Below are 18,329 nucleotides of genomic sequence, written 5' to 3'. Positions count from 1 at the left end.
TCGGCCAGGGAGGCCCTGAAGGCTGGGAGCCGCGCTACCAATCCAGCGGACTGGGGTGGGGACTTGTGGTGTCTCTTCTGGGCCCACCCATGGCCACTCATGGACCAATCAGCACGCACTTCCTCGCCTCTGAGGTCTGTAAAAGCCCTGGGCTCAGCCAGAGTAGGGCAGAAGACAGTCAGACATCCAACAGGGTGGAAGTCATTTGAAGATCACCTGCAGAGAGGAGTATTCTCTCTGCTGACAGGTGGAGCGCAGGGGATGAGCAGCTGCAGAGAGGTCTCTGCTGATTGCTGCAGAGTCAAACTGCCGGCAGAGAGGAACCATTCTCCAGGGCCGCCTCCCCACCACTGAGAGCTGTGGAGAAGGTCCTCTCCCACCGAGGAGCTACGGAGAGGACACTTACCCTCTCCTGCCGAGGAGCTGCGGAGAGGACCTGCCAGCAGCGAGGAGCCACTTTCCAGGGCGGCCTCTCCTCTGAGAGCTGCAGACCTTACCGTCTCTTGCTGAAGCGCTGGGTAGAGGACTTACCCTCTCTTGCTGAAGAACTGCAGGGAGGACCTGCAGGCAACGAGGACCCACTGTCTTCAGGGCCTCTCCTTTGCTGAGAACTGAACACTTAATGGATGACCTGACTACAGAGAGGAGCTATGGTCTCCTGAGTGCTGTTCTAACATTTAATCAAGCTCATCTTCATCTCATTCACCTTTATTGTCTGCATATCTCATTTGTACCTCATTCTTCCTGGACACAGGCCGAGACAAGAACTCCATGCGGGCCCACAGAGGTTTCTGGCCCAGCCAGAAAATGGACACCTGAAGTCCCATAAGAGTCTCAATTTGCATTTCCTTAGTGGTTAGTGATGTTGACCATTTTTCTCACGTTAGTTGCCATCTTTATATCCACTTCAGTGGAAATGTCTGCTCACATTTTTGCCCATTTTTTAGTTGGTTTGTTTCCGTCACTATGTAGAGTTTTGTGAGTGTTTGTATTCTAGATAACTAGTCCTTTCAGGAGTTACCGCTCTGCCTGGTCTGAACTCAAATGTCTCTCATCCTTGTGTGAGTTGTGGTAATGGTTTAACTGGGCTCTTTGCCCAGCCTCATGAAGTTTCATTCTATTCACGTGCGGCTTAGTATTCAGGAAGAGACTAGAGGCGAACCCTCTGCAGATTTCTGGCATTCTTTTTGTGAATTTTTTTTTTTTTTGAGACAGTCTTGCTCTGTCACCCAGGCTGGAGTGCAGTGGCACAATCATAGCTCGCTGCAGCCTCGAACACCTGAGGTTAAGTGACCTTCCCACCTCAACCTCCCAGACTGCTGGTACTACAGGTGTGCACCACCACCCACAGCTAATTTTTTTTTTTTTTTTTTTAGAGATAGGGTCTTACTATTTTGCCCAGGCTTATCTCAAACTCCTGGACTGAAGTGATCTGCCCTCCTTGGCCTCCCAAAGTGCTGAAATTACAGGTGTGAGCCACTGTGCCTGGCCTGTGATCAAGTCTCTTGGTACTTTTTTCAAAATTCCAGCTACCTCTCTCTCTCTTGCCATACTCTGATCTCTGTTTCCTCAGCTCAGTGAGATGCTGTGCTCTGCTGAAATTTCCCTTTCCTGGCTGCAGTTTGGAAGGTGCCTCAGACAGAAACTCAGGTAATGACAGGACTCACATCATTTGTTTCCCTTCTTTCAGGGATCATCGTCCTGCTGTGTCCATTGCTTGAAAACTGTTGTTTCATATATTTTGTCCAGTTTTCTAGTGTTTGTTGATGGAAAAGTAAATGTAGTCCCAGTTACTTTTTTTTTTTTTTGAGATGGAGTCTTGCTCTGTCACCCAGGCTGGAATGCAGTGGTGAGATCTCGGCTCATTGCAACCTCTTACTCCTGGGTTCAAGCAATTCTCCTGGCTCAGCCTCCTGAGAAGCTGGGACTACAGGTACCCGCCATCACTCCCAGCTAATTTTTGTATTTTTAGTAGAGATAGGGTTTCACCATATTGGTCAGGCTGGTCTCGAACTCCTGACCTTAGGTGATCCACCCGCCTCAGCCTCCCAAAGTGTTGGGATTACAGGCATGAGTGCCCGGCCCCAATTACTCTTCATATCCAGAAGCAAGCACATTGATCTGTTCTTTCAGTAGGTGTGATATACGCACAAACACTGGCCTGTGCAGGGCTAGGGGTGCCTGTGGCTTGGAGGAAGAGGGCAGATCATTGGACACTGGCTCCCCTCTCCTCTTCTTTCTTTCTGAAGAATTTTCAGTTGTGTCCTGGACTGGTTTCCCAGACTACATACATCCAGACACATAGAGCACATAGAGTTAAATGCCTGACCTGCTTCTGCAGGGTTTCAAAGACCAGGATATGAGCATCCGTTTTACATGATGTGTGCAAATTTATATATATATTTATCTGTTTATATATAAATTATAAAATATATTAGAAATACACATATATACATATATACACATTTTGTATATATTATATATATATTTTTGTATATTTTTAAATATATTTATGCACATATAAACATATAAAAAATTTGCACACATTATGTGTGTGTGTGTTTGTGTATATATACACACTATATATCCAAATATACATATACATATACGTATGTATATGTGTATATATGTGTGTGTGTATATATATACACACATATATACACATATATATATGTAGGCCATAGAACCAAGGTCATAATATATATATGTGTGTGTGTGTGTGTATATATATATGTAGGCCATAGAACCAAGGTCATAATTAAAAGAGCCCTCAGCTGGATGTCAAGTCAACCTCAGTTTGAATCCAGTCTCCTCCATAAACTGATCCTTCTGACTCTGGGCACCTCATAAGAACTCACTAAACAAATTTCCTCTAGTATAAATTGAGGCTAAAAACATCTCATAGTAAAGCTGGGAAAGGGGAAGGAGAGGGGCTGGGCATTCAGTGAAACCCCTTTTGTAAATGAGAGAGCACCGTGCAATATGCGATGTTCCTGTTAGTTTTACACACTGTTGTGGCTAGGAGACAGATGTTCCCAAACCGTAAGTCCTGCAGTGTCCTCCACACAACGGCCAGATAGCTCTTGCCAGAGCAGCAGTCAAGTCACCTCTTTTCTTCTTTGAAGCTAATCAATGGCATGCCATTATGTGTAGATTAAAATCTGAACTTTTTCAAAGGGCTTTGGGGCTTTGTTACCCCAGAACCTCATCTCTGGCCACTCCCCATCTCATACTCTATCCTGACGCCTTTCTGTTTCTGGAACCCCACTCTTTCTCATGTCTCAGGGCTTCTCGAGCTGGGGCTCCCCTCTTCCTGGATTCCCACTCTCCCTCCTTAATTCCCACCTCTGTTCTTCCAGAATCTGTCCCTCTCCACCTCTGGCCAGCAGCTGCCTGCGTCTTACCCTGAAGCTCCTACTAAATGCCCTCTTCTCAGGGAAGTCTTCCCAAGACCTCCATGCAGAGGCCCTGCCTGGGAATCTGTCTCCTGACAGCAGCTCTCTCCTTGACCGCAACTATTCTAGATTCTGAGTGCACCCTCGCTGGGTGTCCTCTTTTTCATTTGCTGCTTCCCCACCAGACTGCCAGCTCCATGAGGCAAGGGTTAAGTTCATTCCCTTCTCATCCCCAGGGGCCTCATGCAGGGTCTTGTCGCTCAAGAGGAAACTGAACAGACTCGTCAATCCTTCACAAAGTGGACAAGATTTATTTTCTTTTGAAAATTTAAGCTGCCCTCTAGTGGAAAATGCAAGCCAAGATTCCGGCCTGGCTTTTTTTGTTACTGTTTTCCAATCAAAACTAATGATTTTTGTTATCCAAAATTATAAGACTGTCCAATCAGAGTGGCAGAGACCTAGCGTCTCTCCTCTCCCTGCAGCCTATGGCAAGGTAGGCCACCTTTTTCTCCTACAGAAGACGCTCAGGCCCACCCAGGCTCCGTACAACTGCAGATGGAGAGACAAGCTTCACCCCAATGGGCCCCCTCCTAGAACTGGGGCTCCCTCCCTCCCTTTCTCTGCTGTTTAGAATATGCACTGTCTGTCCTGGTCCGTATCTGCTCTCAAAGCATTCACATAAGGATCCAGTAACAACTTATAGTGGGACCCTCGTCTCTCAGGGGATCAAAGCCCATAGCAATTTCTGTTCTTGGGGAAACTGATAGTCTGATTTGGAGGCAGAGGACCCCAAATACAGGCAGCCTTCACCGACCCTGACTCAGGCAGTGATACTGCTGATGAATCTGTGATTACTGCAGGCAGCTGGGTGCAGAGCCTCATGGTCCAGGCCCCCGGCGCTTGACTCTTAAACCCGAGCCATTTGGCTAATGACATAGTGATACCACATTCTATAGCAGAGAACAGTATGTTAGTTTTTCCCAATACTAAGTCGGGCTCAGTTGTAGGTGCTAGCAATACAAAAGGTAACAGGACATGTTTCCTGCCTTGAAAGAACTCACAGCCTCTGACACAATGTAACAAGTGGACTAAATCTCAGAAATTGCAAACTGGTGGTCTATAGATAGGTTTATTTGGCTGGCATGGTATTTAACATTTTTGAAACCTGTTGCTCACATTTTCTTTCTTTCTTTTTTTTTTTCTTTATGAGACAGGGTCTCACTCTGTTGTCCAGACTGGAGTGCAGTGGCGCGATCTTGGCTCACTGCAACCTCTGCCTCCTGGGTTAAAACAATTATTGTGCCTCAGCTTCCCAAGTAGCTGGGATTACAGGCACCCGCCACCATACCTGGCTAATTTTTTTTGTAATTTTAGTAGAGATGGGTTTTGCCATGTTGGCCAGGCTGGTCTGGAACTCCTGGCCTCAAGCAATCTGCCTCCCAAAGTGCTAGGATTACAGGTGTGAGCCACTGAGCCCGGCCTGTTGGTCACATTTTAACATGGAGATAGCTAAAAAAAACCTTGATTTCTGACTTTTCTTGAAAGGTCACCCTAACAACACCGGGTTCACTGTACATACACTAGCGGCCACTTCCCTGCTTGGTATCAGCCTGGCTTTTTGGGGCATTTAAGTTTGCGACTCCTGTATTAGGGACAGTGAGAGGGGAGCAGTTAATTGTGGAAATGGGTAGGGTAGGTGAAGGCTTCTCAGAGGGCGACTTCCCAGAGGCTGTCCCAGCAATGGGAGTGCGAGACGGTTGGGGCCCACACAGGCTGTGGCAGGGAGGTAGGATGCAGCTGAGGCATCTGCGCTGGAAGAAGGGCTGTGCTGGGATCTGGCTTTGCAGCACAGCGAAGGTGAATCACAAGCAAGAACCCACATCAAGTTTTCCACCCGGGATGTGAAAACCAATAAAGCCTCAGGAGAGAGGTCAGTTCAGAAGGGCTTTGCTTCAAATGTGAATGATGTCACTTGGGGGCTGGGGATCTTGCCACAGAGAGATTCTGATCTCGCAGGTCTGGGGTTGGGGTGGGAGAGACTGCATTTCCAACAAGCTCCTGCTGGTCCCTGTACTGTGCCCTGAGTAGTTTGGGCTTAGAATGGAGGTTGCAATCTGGTGGGCCATGGGACAATTTGGCCTGAGAAATAAAATTTTTCTGGCTTGTATAGTGTTTAAATTTTAAAAAAATTAGTTGCTAAGTTTAAAATCAGGTGTTTTGCATAAAAGTCTGAATTTGTCTCCCCCATCATTTTCTATTACACTGCTGCATTTTTTTTTTTTTTTTTTTGAGACAGGGTCTCACTCTGTGGCCCAGGCTGTAGTGCAGTGGCGTGATCTCAGCTCACACAACCTCAGCCTCCCAGGTTCAAGCGATTCTTCTGCCTTAGCTTCCTGAGTAGCTGGGACCACAGGCGCACGCCACCAGGCCCAGCTAATTTTTCTATGTTTAGGAGAGATGGGGTTTCACCATGTTGGCCAGGCTGGTCTCGAACTCCTGACCTCAAGTGATCTCCACTTCAGCCTCCTGGAATGCTGGGATTACAAGTGTGAGCCACCACAACGGGCAAACGTATTTAGTTTAATATTTTGTTCTTAGTGGAGTTTGCAAAAGCATAGGTATTTAGTCTTTGATCCTGTTGCCTCCTGTTCCTTTCCAAGACTTTTCCCAGAAGCAGTAGTTTGAGTAATATATGTATATATTTTTTAAAAAAATTATTTTTTGAGACACGTCTAACTCTGTTGCCCAGGCTGGGGTGCAGTGGCGCAATTTTGGCTCACTGCAACCTTTGCCTCTTGGGCTCAAGAGATCCTCCTACCTCAGCCTCCCAAGTAGCTAAGACCACAGCTGCATGCCACCACACCCAGATAATTTTTTTTCAATTTTTATTTTGTAGAGGTGGGTTTTCACCACGTTGCCCAGGCTGGTCTCAAACTCTTGGACTCAAGTGATCTGCCTGCCTTGGTCTCCTAAAGTGGTGGGATTACAGGCATGAGCCACTATGCTTAGCCTGGTTTGAGTAATATCTTGATGGTTGATGAAATATTTGGTAATTGGATGAGAAGAGAACTGTGTTGTCTCCAGTGATGATGCAAATGGGTGACGAGAAATGCTGCCATTTGTGAGGTTTGTGGGCGGCAAGGTTGAAGAGGAGAATAATGAGAAAGCTAGCGTCGTCCTCAAGGCCTGTTGTTAGTCTTGATTATTGTTTTCTGTGTTTTTACTTCATGGTGCTCAATAAGTATTTGTTCAGTGAGCAAATAAATGTAAGGTTAGATTCTGCACACAACAGTCAAAGAAATCTTGCTTCCTGGAAAAGTTAGCCCAATTAAGTGCAGGTTTCCACAGTCACCCCTCCTCGCTCCATTTTATTTCAGCTGTAAGGGATCGGAGAGACTTTAGCCCAAGGTGTTTCTTCAAAGCAATAAGTGGAAATGTTTCCCCGCATTAAGACTGCACAGACTAACTGTCATGACCAGGATCTTGGTACCCCGTGGACGCATCCCACATGGTGTCCTGGTAACCTGAGCTATCTAGGGCTGACCTCATCATTCTAGCAGGGATGGCCTGGCGGAGACATTAAAGGGTTTCTTCATGGAGTCTGGCTGGTTTCATATCCTGGCTTTGCTGGGTTAGATTGGAGAAGCGACTTAACCTCTTAGTGACTCCATTCGCTCATTTGTAAAATGGTTATAATAATAGCTTCTGTCTCATAGGATCATTGTGAAGATTAAACAGAACAATCCAGGTAACGCATGCAGGAGGGTGTCTTGCACACAATATGCAGTAAATGTTAGCCATTATGATGGAGATTATAGTTGCCTTTGATTAATCCAAATTAACAAATTTACTTACTAAATTTAATTTGACATTGTTTGAAAATATGCGCGCGCTCTCTCTCTCCCTGTGTGTGTATTGAAAGACAGAGAGAGACTGGTGTTCGGTGGTGAAAAGTTTTGGGCCCACGTAGACCAGCATCCTTTTCAGTTGAAGTTGTGCTTTTGGGAGGTGAAATAACTTGCCCAAGGCAATACCACTAGGAATAGCCCAGATAAGTTTAAATATTATGTTTTTTGACTCTCAACCCAGTGACTTTTCCACTATATCTCATTTCCAGGCATTGCTCGTTCGTTTTTTTCGGAAAATCATTCCAAATTATGTCCCAATTCGACTTTCTTCAACTTCATCCCAGAAAAGCAAAGGCCGGGCACTTGAACAAGAACAGCTGTCAGCCTGGGGCGCCGCCGCGGGGTTGGTAGGGGCTGGAGCGGGGCCGGACTCTAATTGGTCCACGGCCTCGGCCCGACTATCAAATCAGCAGAGCCTGCGTCATCACGTCATTGCCTGGGCGACCGTCCGCGGAAATTTGAAATGGCTGACGGATCGCTGACTGGCGGCGGTCTGGAGGCGGCGGCCATGGCACGCGAGCGCACGGGCTGGGCGGCCGAGCAGGAGCCGGCGTCTCTGGAGAAAGGTGAGCTCTCCATGCCGGGCCCGAGGTGCCGCCTCTGAGCGGAGGCCTGGGGCGTCGGGACCCTCGGAGGGCGCCTGGGTCGCGGGCCTTCCGGACCCGTCTGTCCAGGGCGGCGGGAACGGCGGTGCGCGGCCGAGACCCAGTGACCGGACGTCAAAGTCGGGCGGTACCGGGGGGGTGAGGGACTCCCTCTCTTCCCTCTCCGCATCTCCCCCTGTCTTTGCACTCTCTGGCCTCAGCCCGCCCCGAGATTGGAGGGAGCTGGATTGGTCTAGGAATTCCCAATCCAGATGGGTTTTGCGGAAACTGTGCATTTACCGTTGCTCAAGGGGTCATCTTTTTCATCTGCATCTCAAAGGAGATCACGAACCACACTTCCCTTTTCCGAAGAAGAGGAAAGCTTGAACCCTTGGCCTACATGGCTGTCCTGTCCACGGAGGGTAGTGACGTGTCCAAAGTGAGGAGTGCCAACTTGGGCCAGAGTCCAGAAATAGAGCCGGGGTCTCCTAGTTCTCTGCCCTTTCTTCCTCCTCATGGAGTTTCGTTACTATTTTTTTTTTTTCTGGTATTTTAAGCTGGTTCACGTTTTTACGTTAACACTTTCCATTGTATTGTGTAGCAGAGTCCCAACAAAGTGAGAAAACAGAAGTGTGACAATTCCACTGTTAACCCACCTCTCCAAGTGGCAAAAGTCACTTGGCTTCAGTTTTCCCATCTGGAAGACTAAGCCAGTGGTTGTACTTGTGGTGAAGATGAAGTGAAATAAAGTTTTTAAAGTGGTTGCAAAAATAAATACTGCATGACATGTCTTATATGGGGAATCTAAAAAAGAGGAAGTTTCAGAAAGAGAGTAGAGTGGTAGTTGCCAGTGGGTGGGGGGAATGGGGAGATGCTGGTCAAAGGGTCCAAAGTTTCAGTTATGCAGCATGAATAGTTCTGGGGATCTGATGTACATACAGCATGGTGACTATAGTTAATAATACTGTATTATTATTACAGTATTAATAGACAATGACGTGATGATGCAGTGACGACGCAAATTTTGTACTTGAAATTTGCTAACAGAGTAGATCATAAGTGTTCACACCACACACACACAAAAGGTAATTATGCGAGGTGATGGAAATATTAATTCACTTTACTGTGGTAATCATAATGTAAAGGTATATCAAAACATCATGTTACACACTTTATTTTTTATTTTTATTTTTTTGAGGCAGAGTCTCACTCTGTTGCCCAGGCTGGAGTGCAGTGGCACACAATCTCAGCTCACTGCAACCTCCGTCTCTCGGGTTCAAGTGGTTCTCCTGCCTCAGCCTCCCAAGTAGCTGGGATTACAGGCACCCGCCCCCACACGTGGCTAATTTTTGTATTTTTAGTAGGGACGGGGTTTCACCATGTTTCACCATGTTGGCCAGGCTGGTCTAGAGCTCCTGACCTCAGGTGATCCGCCCACCTCGGCCTTCCAAAGTGCTGGGATTACAGGCGTGAGCCACCGCGCCTGGCCATCATGTTATATACTTTAAATACATATAACTTCTTTATGTTAATTATACCTCCATAAAGCTATAAAGAATGGTGCTGGAAAAGAAAGAATGGTGCTAAAGTACTACTGTTTCTTTAGTAAACATACATTATATAATAGGCACTGTTGTAAATTATTAACAAATAATTAATCTTCTTAATTGAAGTAGGTGTACTATTTTTATCTTTCCTTTATAGACGAGGAAGCTGAGGCACAGAGTGATTGTCACATAACCAGTAAGGTACTGATGCCTTCTAAGGCTCATGTGCATCAGTGTTTGTGAGCAGTAGACCCTTCAGTATACTTTGGTCATCTGTGGGTCAAATACTTCTGGTGGCCTGAACAGGGACAAAGAAATGGAAGGAAGGAGGAAAGGGAAGGAGAAAATCAAGGGGGAGGGAGAAAAAAGGTATCTGCTAACAGCTCAGTTACCTTCCCTGAAACCACCTCTGGAAACTACTCTACATTCTAAATGCTACCCTTTTTAGCATTGCTTATTTAGTAGTTGTTTCATTTATTAAAAACATCTTATTACACAGAATTAGATATGCCACTGGCTGAATCATACCTTATGAAACATTATATACAGCCCAAACCTAATGTGATTTGCATTTTCCAATCTTTTCCTTAGACAGAGTCATTGAAATCAGTGAGGAGGAACCTAATAATCTTACTGAAGTAAACCTTATGGATTATTAAGACTCTCTCATCCCTGTTTATTGAGGGGTGATTGACAGACTGATATTGTAGGAAATAAAGGGAGGGTTAACCCATCTGAGAGGAAGTCAGCTCCCTTTCTTAAAGGAGCTTTATGGAATTGTTTTGGAAATAACTAACTAAGATACTTGATTATTGTAACTTGCTAACTGCAGTATAAATCACAGGCTGTATGCTTTGCTGTAGTCCCAGAGACTCAGGAGGCTGAGGCAGGAGGGTAGCTTGAGCCCAGGAGTCTGAGGTTGTGGTGAGCTATGATTGCACCACTGCACTCCAGCCTACGTGACAGAGTGAGACCGTTTCTAAAACAAAAATAAAACCAAACAGCCTTCTGCTTCCCCACAAAACCTCACAGAACAACAACAAAAACCTAACTTTGAAAGATCTTAAATTCTTATTGTTTTGAAGTAGAATTTGCATTTTGAAATCTTTTTAAGTTTGGAAAACTAGTTTCTTCTGACAGTGGTAGAGGTAAGTAGACCATTCATATTCAAATTCTTGTTTGTATTTTGTTTGGGATTTCTATGCAAGGATATGAAAATCAAAGCATTCAATAAGACACTGGAGCTTGCTTATTTTTGCTTTTTTTTTTTAGGTTTGTTCCAAGATGAAGATTCATGCAGTGATTGTAGCTACCGTGAAAAACCAGGTTCTAGTTTACAAAGTTTTATGCCTGAAGGAAAAACCTTTTTCCCAGAAATTTTCCAAACAAATCAACTTTTGTTCTATGAGCGATTCAGAGCCTATCAAGATTACATTTTAGGTGAGTAGGTTTTTTGCTTTTTTTTTTTTTTTGAGATGGAGTTTTGCTCTTGTTGCCCAGACTGGAGTGCAATGGTGTGATCTTGGCTCACCGCAACCTCCGCCTCCCTGGTTCAAGCGATTCTGCCTCAGCCGCCCTAGTAGCTGGGATTACAGGCATGAGCCATGACACCCAGATAATTTTTTTTTGTATTTTTACTAGAGATGGGGTTTCTCCATGTTGGTCTGGCTGGTATCGAACTCCCAACCTCAGGTGATCCACCTGCCTTGGCCTCCCAAAGTGCTGGGATTACAGGCATGAACCACCATGCCCGGCTGGTTTTTTCTCTCTTTTATCTTTTTAGTTTACAAGTAGATTATTTGTTTCAGTCCCTCAGATTGCCAGTTGTTGTTTCTGAGAAAGTGGATTTATTAACTTCCCTCTGCTTTATGTATTCTCAATTCTTCTTATGTTTAATTTGTTTGTAGCTGACTGCAAGGCCTCTGAGGTACAGGAATTCACAGCTGAGTTCTTGGAGAAGGTCCTTGAGCCATCTGGATGGCGGGCAGTCTGGCACACTAACGTGTTCAAGGTACTGGTTGAGGTAAGGTTAATTTTGTTGTTAACACCTTTGTCTCTAGCTATAAGCACTTTACTTCAGACTGTTATAGCCTAAGTGCTTATTTTTAATTAAAGTTTATGAGCTGATTCAAATAGCATGTGTTTCACATCTCATTGCCATGTTGCAGGAAGTGTTCTGCAAATTTTAAAGGCAGCTGAGGAGTTGTTACCAGGGAATTAAACTGGTTTAAATTAATTAAAAGAAGGTATTTGAGATCACTTAAAAAATTAGGCCTAATTATGAAGTTAATGGTTTCAAAAAAGTTTTTAACTTCTTAATTGTAATTCGTTAAGCAGCTCAAACCTAAGAGACATTTTTCTTTATTTATTTTTTTTGAGATGGAGTCTCACTCTGTTGCTTAGGCTGGAGTGCAGTGGCATGATCTTGGCTCACTGCAACCTCCGCTAAGTGGCATTTTAAAACTAGCCCATTTTTTGCATAGCAAGTTTGTTTATATGTGGTTAATCTCTTGACATTGTGTCCCATTGCAGAATGTAAAAGCAATCTTATTCTTCTGCTGACTAGGCCTTTTACATTACATTTGCATTCTAATTACAGCTTTGAATTTTTCTCAGTGTTTGTTAACTGACCACAAAAAGCCCTAGTAACCTAAAATGTCAAACCAGGGTGTGTGAATACAAGCTGCAGCTCCCTTAGAAAATGGCATCACATACTGCAGTGATTATGTACGAGGCAGTGGATTGCAGCTATTGCTTGTGAGTTTTAAAATTTTGGATTATGCTAATATTTTTTGGTTGAAGTTCAGGCCTATTCATTTGGTTATGATAGGGCGCCCCCTGCCAGTCCGTTCTCTGAAAACAGTCAAAGTCATTGTTTCAAAACAGAAGCATGCCATTTCTCTGCTTAAAACTCCTAATGCATTGTCTTTACCAAGGGCTTAGTATTGGCTTTATGGCTTCTCATTGTATAGAAAACACGTAAAATCCAAGCTCCTTCAGATGTCCTTCATGTCCTTGTCTTGTTGCCTCTCTCTGTCTCACCTCATGTCTTGCTGCTCCACTGAACACCACCCCCTTCCTCCATTTCCTCCCTTTGGCTCCAGCAAGGACTGCCTTCCCGCTCCTTCAGCTGCCAAGCCTGTCTCTGGCACAGGCCTTTTGCGCTTTCCCTGCTCTTCAGATGGCCACTTCCTTCTCATCCTCCTCAGCTTGGCTCAGAGCTGATTTCCTTGGCCATCTCAGCAGAACCAGATCCCCACCCCTGCTAGTTATTCTCTGTCACCTACTCGTTATCATTGTGTTTATTGATCTCCCTGATGACAGTGTAAGCTCCATGAGGATTACAGTGTAAGCTCCATGAGCCAGCCTGTCTTGTTCATCTTTTATGTTATGGGTAAAGGGTCCCCACCCACATTGCATGCTTTTAAAAAAATCAGGTTGTCGGTAGTCTTATAGGTATATCTTAATTTTGATTTCCATGTGTTAAGTCTCATTATTTTAAATTTCAGGCCACAGACGTGGACTTTGCAGCCTTGAAGGCAGTGGTGAGGCTTGCTGAACCATACCTCTGTGACTCTCAAGTGAGCACTTTTACCGTGGAGTGCATGAAGGAGCTCCTCGATCTGAAGGAACATCGGTTGCCCCTGCAGGAGCTCTGGGTGGTGTTTGATGATTCGGGAGTGTTTGACCAGACAGCTCTTGCAATTGAGCATGTCAGGTAGGAAAAGAAGTTGAGAAAAATAACCTTGTGGCCAGAAACTTTGGATGAAATGAAGTAATTCTGGTCTGTGTTAGACCCAGATTTAAAACTCAACTGTAAACTTGGTCATTGCAGTATTTAAAAATATCCAAAGATAGGATAATCTTTTTTAAATTAAAAAAAATTATTGTCTTAAATCATTTTTTTCTATTTTTAATTTTGAGACAGAGTCTTGCTCTGTTGTCCAGGCTGGAGTGCATTGGCGTGATCTTGGCTCACTGCAACCTCCACCTCCTGGGTTCAAGCGATTCTCCTGCCTCAGCCTGAGTAGCTGGGATTACAGGCATCCACCACCATGCCCGGCTAAATTTTGTACTTCTAGTAGAGACGAGGTTTCACTGTGTTGGCCAGGTTGGTCTCAAACTCTTGACCTCAGGTGATCCACCTGCCTCTACCTCCCAAAGTGCTGGGATTACAGGCGTGACCCACCATGCACCTGGCCTAAAAACGTTTTAAGTCATTTTATGATAATTTCAAACTAATAGAAAAGCTAACAAAACTAGTATAGTTGACTCTTGAATGATGCGCAGGGGTTAGGGGTGCCTATCTCCTCCGACCCCTACACAGTCAAATATCTGAGTGTAACATTTGAGTAATATATAATGACCATAATGTAAATAATATTGCTTGGTGTTTTGTAGTTTAAAAAGTACTTTCCATTTTCTATACCATTAGTAAGTTAGCCTAGTTTTGCTGAGCTTAACTCGAATGCTCTGCAAAGAAGCAGAATGTTTCAGGCCCTGCTGCCAACATCTTACAGACAGTTTCCGATTGTATGCAAGAACATTTAACCCTAGATGTTCAGTATTGGGCCAAGCAGAATGAATCTAAAGAACCGGTTTCTGTCCAGAACCCAAATAACTCCCTTCTATTTTTCTCATTAAAAAAAAATCTGTCAATTGAAACATTTGAAGATAAAGAGATAACTGATAAATTTAGGAAGTTAGGAATCAGAGAGCTAATCTCTATGGGCATAGAAGTTGGTAGAAAAATAAGTATCTGGAATGTTATTTGGTAGTATTATTTGCAGAGGAGCCTGGTTAAATGTACACTGCATTTTGAGGGCTGAGATTTGGGTCAGTGCCCAGAGAGGGTCAAATTATGAGGGATTTCATTCGTTCATTGATTCAATAAATATTTGAGTGCCAGGTCCTTAGTCAAGGGTGGAGTATGTCTGGTGCATGAGACACACCATCATCAGGGAGCTGTCAGTCTAAAGGTGGGAGATGAGCCTTGAAGAGATAATCATGCACAGATGTCTGCATGATTGGAAATAGCAGTCAGTGCTGTGAAGAATTACAGAGTGTCCTAAGATTAGGTCAAGTTGCAGTTCTAGGGTTATTTCCTGGAATAATGACATTTGAACTTGGGTTAGCTGGGTGAAAGGGGAGGCAGGGGTGGGGAACGGAAAAGATTTAGGAGCTCAGTGTGTTGAAGGAGCTGAAAGGCCAGCATGGCTGAAACACAGACAGTGCTGGGAGAGACCTAGGAAACGAGATTAGAGAGGTTGGCAGGGCCCAGACAGTGTGGGGCTTTGTTAGCTGGCTAGTCATTTTTGTCTTTAAGAGCAGTGGGAAGCCACTGAAGGATTTTTATTCTTGGGCAAATATGACTAGTTTTGTGTTTTGTGTTTTTATTTTTTTGGAAACAGGGTCTTATTCTGTTGCCCAGGCTGGAGTGCAGTGATGCAGTTATGGTTCAATGCAGGCTCGAACTGCGGGGCTCAAGTCATCCTCTTGTCTCAGCCTCTGGATCAGCTGGGATTACAGGCATGTACCACCACTGCCCAGCTAATTTTTTGACACAATTTTTCCATAGAGATGGCGGCCTTGTTGTGTTGCCCAAGCTGGTCTTGAACTCCTGGGCTCAAGCAATCCTCCCACCTCAGTCCCCTAAAGTGCTGCTTTGTGTTTTCAAGGGTTCATTGTGGCTTCTGTGTAGAAAAATGGTGGGAGATGGAATTGGGAGACCAGTTAAGAGGCAAGAGAGAGGACTAGAGTGGGGATATGGAGAGGACAGATGGAGGCTTACTGAGAAAGTAGAATGACTGGGACTTGGTCGAGTGAATATCAGAGATGAGAAGATGTGAATGAAGTGAGAGAAGTCAAGGCTGACTTACATGTTTCTGGCTTGAAAGAACCAACACTGGGGAAGGTGCAGGTGGGAATGATGTGTAAATGCTTGGCATGGGACTGGTGAGGATGACACTGGAGCCGAGTCATGGAATAGAACTATAAGTTTATCATGTGGAAAAGGCGGAAAGGCACTTCTGGCAGCTTGACTAACAAGTTACATGGAGGTTTGAAAGAGCTTGTGAAATTGTGAGTTTATGTACAACGGCTCTGAGGCAGGAGAGGTGCAATAGGGCCAGATTATGAATCTATTTATAGTACCACGTTCAGGACTTTTTTTTGAGGGCTAAAAGGGAGCCAGCAGAGGTTTTTTTAGTTGATTAGAGGCATGCTTAAGTTCATTACAAAAAAAAAAAAAAAAAAAAAAGACTCCACTAGAGGGTGAAGGGACTAATAGCCCAATCTACAGTAATTAGGAGATGGCTGGTTTCATTTTCAGTGCTTCCTTTTCACAGCAGAACTTCTTGAAAGGGTTATATATAATCACAGTCTATACTTGCTGGCGTCCCAGTAACATTTCTACCCTGACCTCATCTCTGAAATTGTGCACAAAGACTTCTATGTTCTTGTATTCAGTCGACATTTCACTGATCTCATCTTGCCTCTGATCTCATCTTGCTTGACCTCTTGACATTCTAGGTATTTGATCATTCCCATCTTCTTAACACACTCTCTTCTCAGCTTTTGGGACACCACCGTTCAGCTGGTGTCTTACTGGCTTGCTGTCTTAAGTCATCTTGGCCAGCTTTTCCTCTCATGCTCAAACTTTAGAATGTCGGAGTTACCCAGTGATCAGTTCTAGGCCATCTACTGTTTTTTCCCTAATCAAACTTGGAACCACTTTGGAATCACCTGAGGAATTTCTTTATAAAAGTATTCCAACCAATACATGAAGAAAGTGATAGAATATCAGTATTTTGTAACCACTAATGAAATAAAGGCTCTAGACAGTGAACATCAATGACTGCTGCAACCATTAGGGAAAGAGAACTTTATAGAGGGTGGATCAGGCTGACAACCTGTATCTGTTGATGAATCTTAACCTCACAAAAAGACTTGGCCAGGCGTTTTAATAAAGTCCTCAGTTACTGTTGTTGGTAGGTTCTTAGAAACTGCAATGTTAATGAAACCAATTTTACCATAGGCTGACTGATATAAACAAAAGTTAAAGTTTCTACAGCATATTTCTGGTCATGAAAACATCATCAAACTTCTAAATAAAGACCCCAAACAATTCTAATCTTAAACATTGAAATAAATATGAGCTATACATACATTAAGAAATATTAATGCAAACAAGATAATTATTGACCCAGTTTCCAATTTTCAGTGAAACAGTGAGTGACAGTGGTCATTGTGGTGTTGAGTAAATGAAGGAATAAATGTTTGCAAAGCGGAAATTATAAGGAGCACTTCCTACCATCACCCAGTTCAAAACAATGATAAACATGGTGGGCTCACTGAGCAATTTCATGCCACAGCATTGATTGTTGTGCATTTGTATGATTATTGTATACTTTATGAATTTTTGTTTGACAGTAATTTGTATTCATTCACTTTCCAACCTGTTTATTCCAGTTCAGGGTTGCAGGTGGCCAAAGCCTATTCCCGTAGCTCAGTGTACAAGGCAGGAACCAGCCGTGAACAGGAGCCCATTTCATCACAGAGTGCACTGACACACACTCACACTCAGACTGGGACAAGGCAGACACAGAATTCACCTCATGCATGCATCTTTGGGATGTGGGAGGAAATCAGAGTACCTGGAGAAAACCCATGCAGACATGGGAAAAATGTACACACTCCACACAGACAGTGGCTTTTTGAATGAGGCTCTGCTCTTCCTGCTTCTTGACTGAAGTACATTACACCTCCCTTGAAGTGTTCTTGCAAAAAATCCTTCCTGAAGCCCCGCAGGTCTGTAGATCTTACTAGAAATAACGTGAAGTACATGTTAAATGACCCATGGGGACTGGGTGCACCTGTAATCGTAGCACTCTGGGAGGCCAAGGCAGGCGGATCATTTTAGCCCAGGAGTTTGAGACCAGCCTAGGCAACATGGCGAAACCCCGTCTCTACTAAAAATACAAAAATTAGCAGGGCATGGTAGTGCGTGCCTGTAATCCCAGCTACTCAGGAGGCTGAGGCAGGATAATTGCTTGAACCCAGGAGGCGGAGGCTGCAGTGAGCCAAGGTCGTGCTACTGCACTCCAGCCTGGGCAACAGAGCAACACACTGTCTCAAAAAAAAAAAAAAAAAAGAAAAATGACCCCATGGGGATGTAATCACCAAAATTTAGAGTGTGGGAAATTAGTCAATAAATTGCAAGGGAAAAAAGAGGGAGAGGTAATGCATAGGCTAACAGTGATTTAAGAGATGTGTCTGTCAAGGGCAGCAGTGGATCCTCATTTGGTGCCTGATTGGAACAAGTCAACTGTGAAACAGCAGCAGAAGACAATTAGGGGGATTTGAACACTGGATATTTGGTAATATCAAGGAATTAAAACTTTTGGTATAAAGATTTATTTTAGAGATACATACTAAAAATTTGTGAATGATTTGATGTGTCTGAGATTGGTTCAAAATAATCCAGTATATTTGGGAAACTGAAGTGGGTGAGTTGCCTGAGGTCAGTTTGAGACCAGCCTGGCCAACATAGTGAAACCCCATCTCTACTAAAAATACAAAAAATTAGCGGGGCGTGGTGGTAGGCGCCTGTAATCTGAGCTACTAGGGAGGCTGAATCACTTGAACCCAGGAACTGGAGGTTGCAGTGAGACGAGATTGTGCCCTTGCACTCCAGCTTGCGCAACAAGAGCAATACTCCATCTGAACGACAACAAAAAAATCCAGTATCAAGATGGTGGGGGAGGAGAGCAGAGGGTGCCGGGGTGAAGCAGAGATGAAATAAGATTGTGAGTTGGTAATTGTTGAAGCTGCCTGATGATACATGGTATTCATGATACTATTTCTCTGTTGTTGTATATGTTTAGGATTTTCCAT

The 18,329-nt window shown here is 44.2% G+C and overlaps 1 protein-coding gene across 3 annotated transcripts in view; it reads left to right on the top strand.

The window, feature by feature from the left end:
• Window positions 1–7,498: 7,498 nt before the first annotated feature.
• SHCBP1 (SHC binding and spindle associated 1) overlaps window positions 7,499–18,329 on the top strand; it is a 40,713-nt gene continuing 29,882 nt past the window's right edge. For 2 of the 3 annotated variants that reach the window (XM_025371543.1, XM_025371541.1), the window contains exons 1-4: window positions 7,499–7,869; window positions 10,707–10,874; window positions 11,342–11,457; window positions 12,944–13,152. In XM_025371543.1, coding sequence (XP_025227328.1) covers window positions 7,767–7,869; window positions 10,707–10,874; window positions 11,342–11,457; window positions 12,944–13,152 — 596 coding nt within the window. In that variant the 5' untranslated portion in view covers window positions 7,499–7,766. The remainder of the gene's footprint in view (window positions 7,870–10,706; window positions 10,875–11,341; window positions 11,458–12,943; window positions 13,153–18,329) is intronic. The other variant, XM_025371542.1, reaches the window with a different exon arrangement.

The sequence above is a fragment of the Theropithecus gelada genome, chromosome 20, assembly GCF_003255815.1.
Source record: "Theropithecus gelada isolate Dixy chromosome 20, Tgel_1.0, whole genome shotgun sequence".
Taxonomy (NCBI): Eukaryota; Metazoa; Chordata; class Mammalia; order Primates; family Cercopithecidae; genus Theropithecus; species Theropithecus gelada.
The sequence above is the reverse complement of the archived record's forward strand: the minus strand, read 5'-3'. Positions and strand labels throughout refer to the sequence as shown.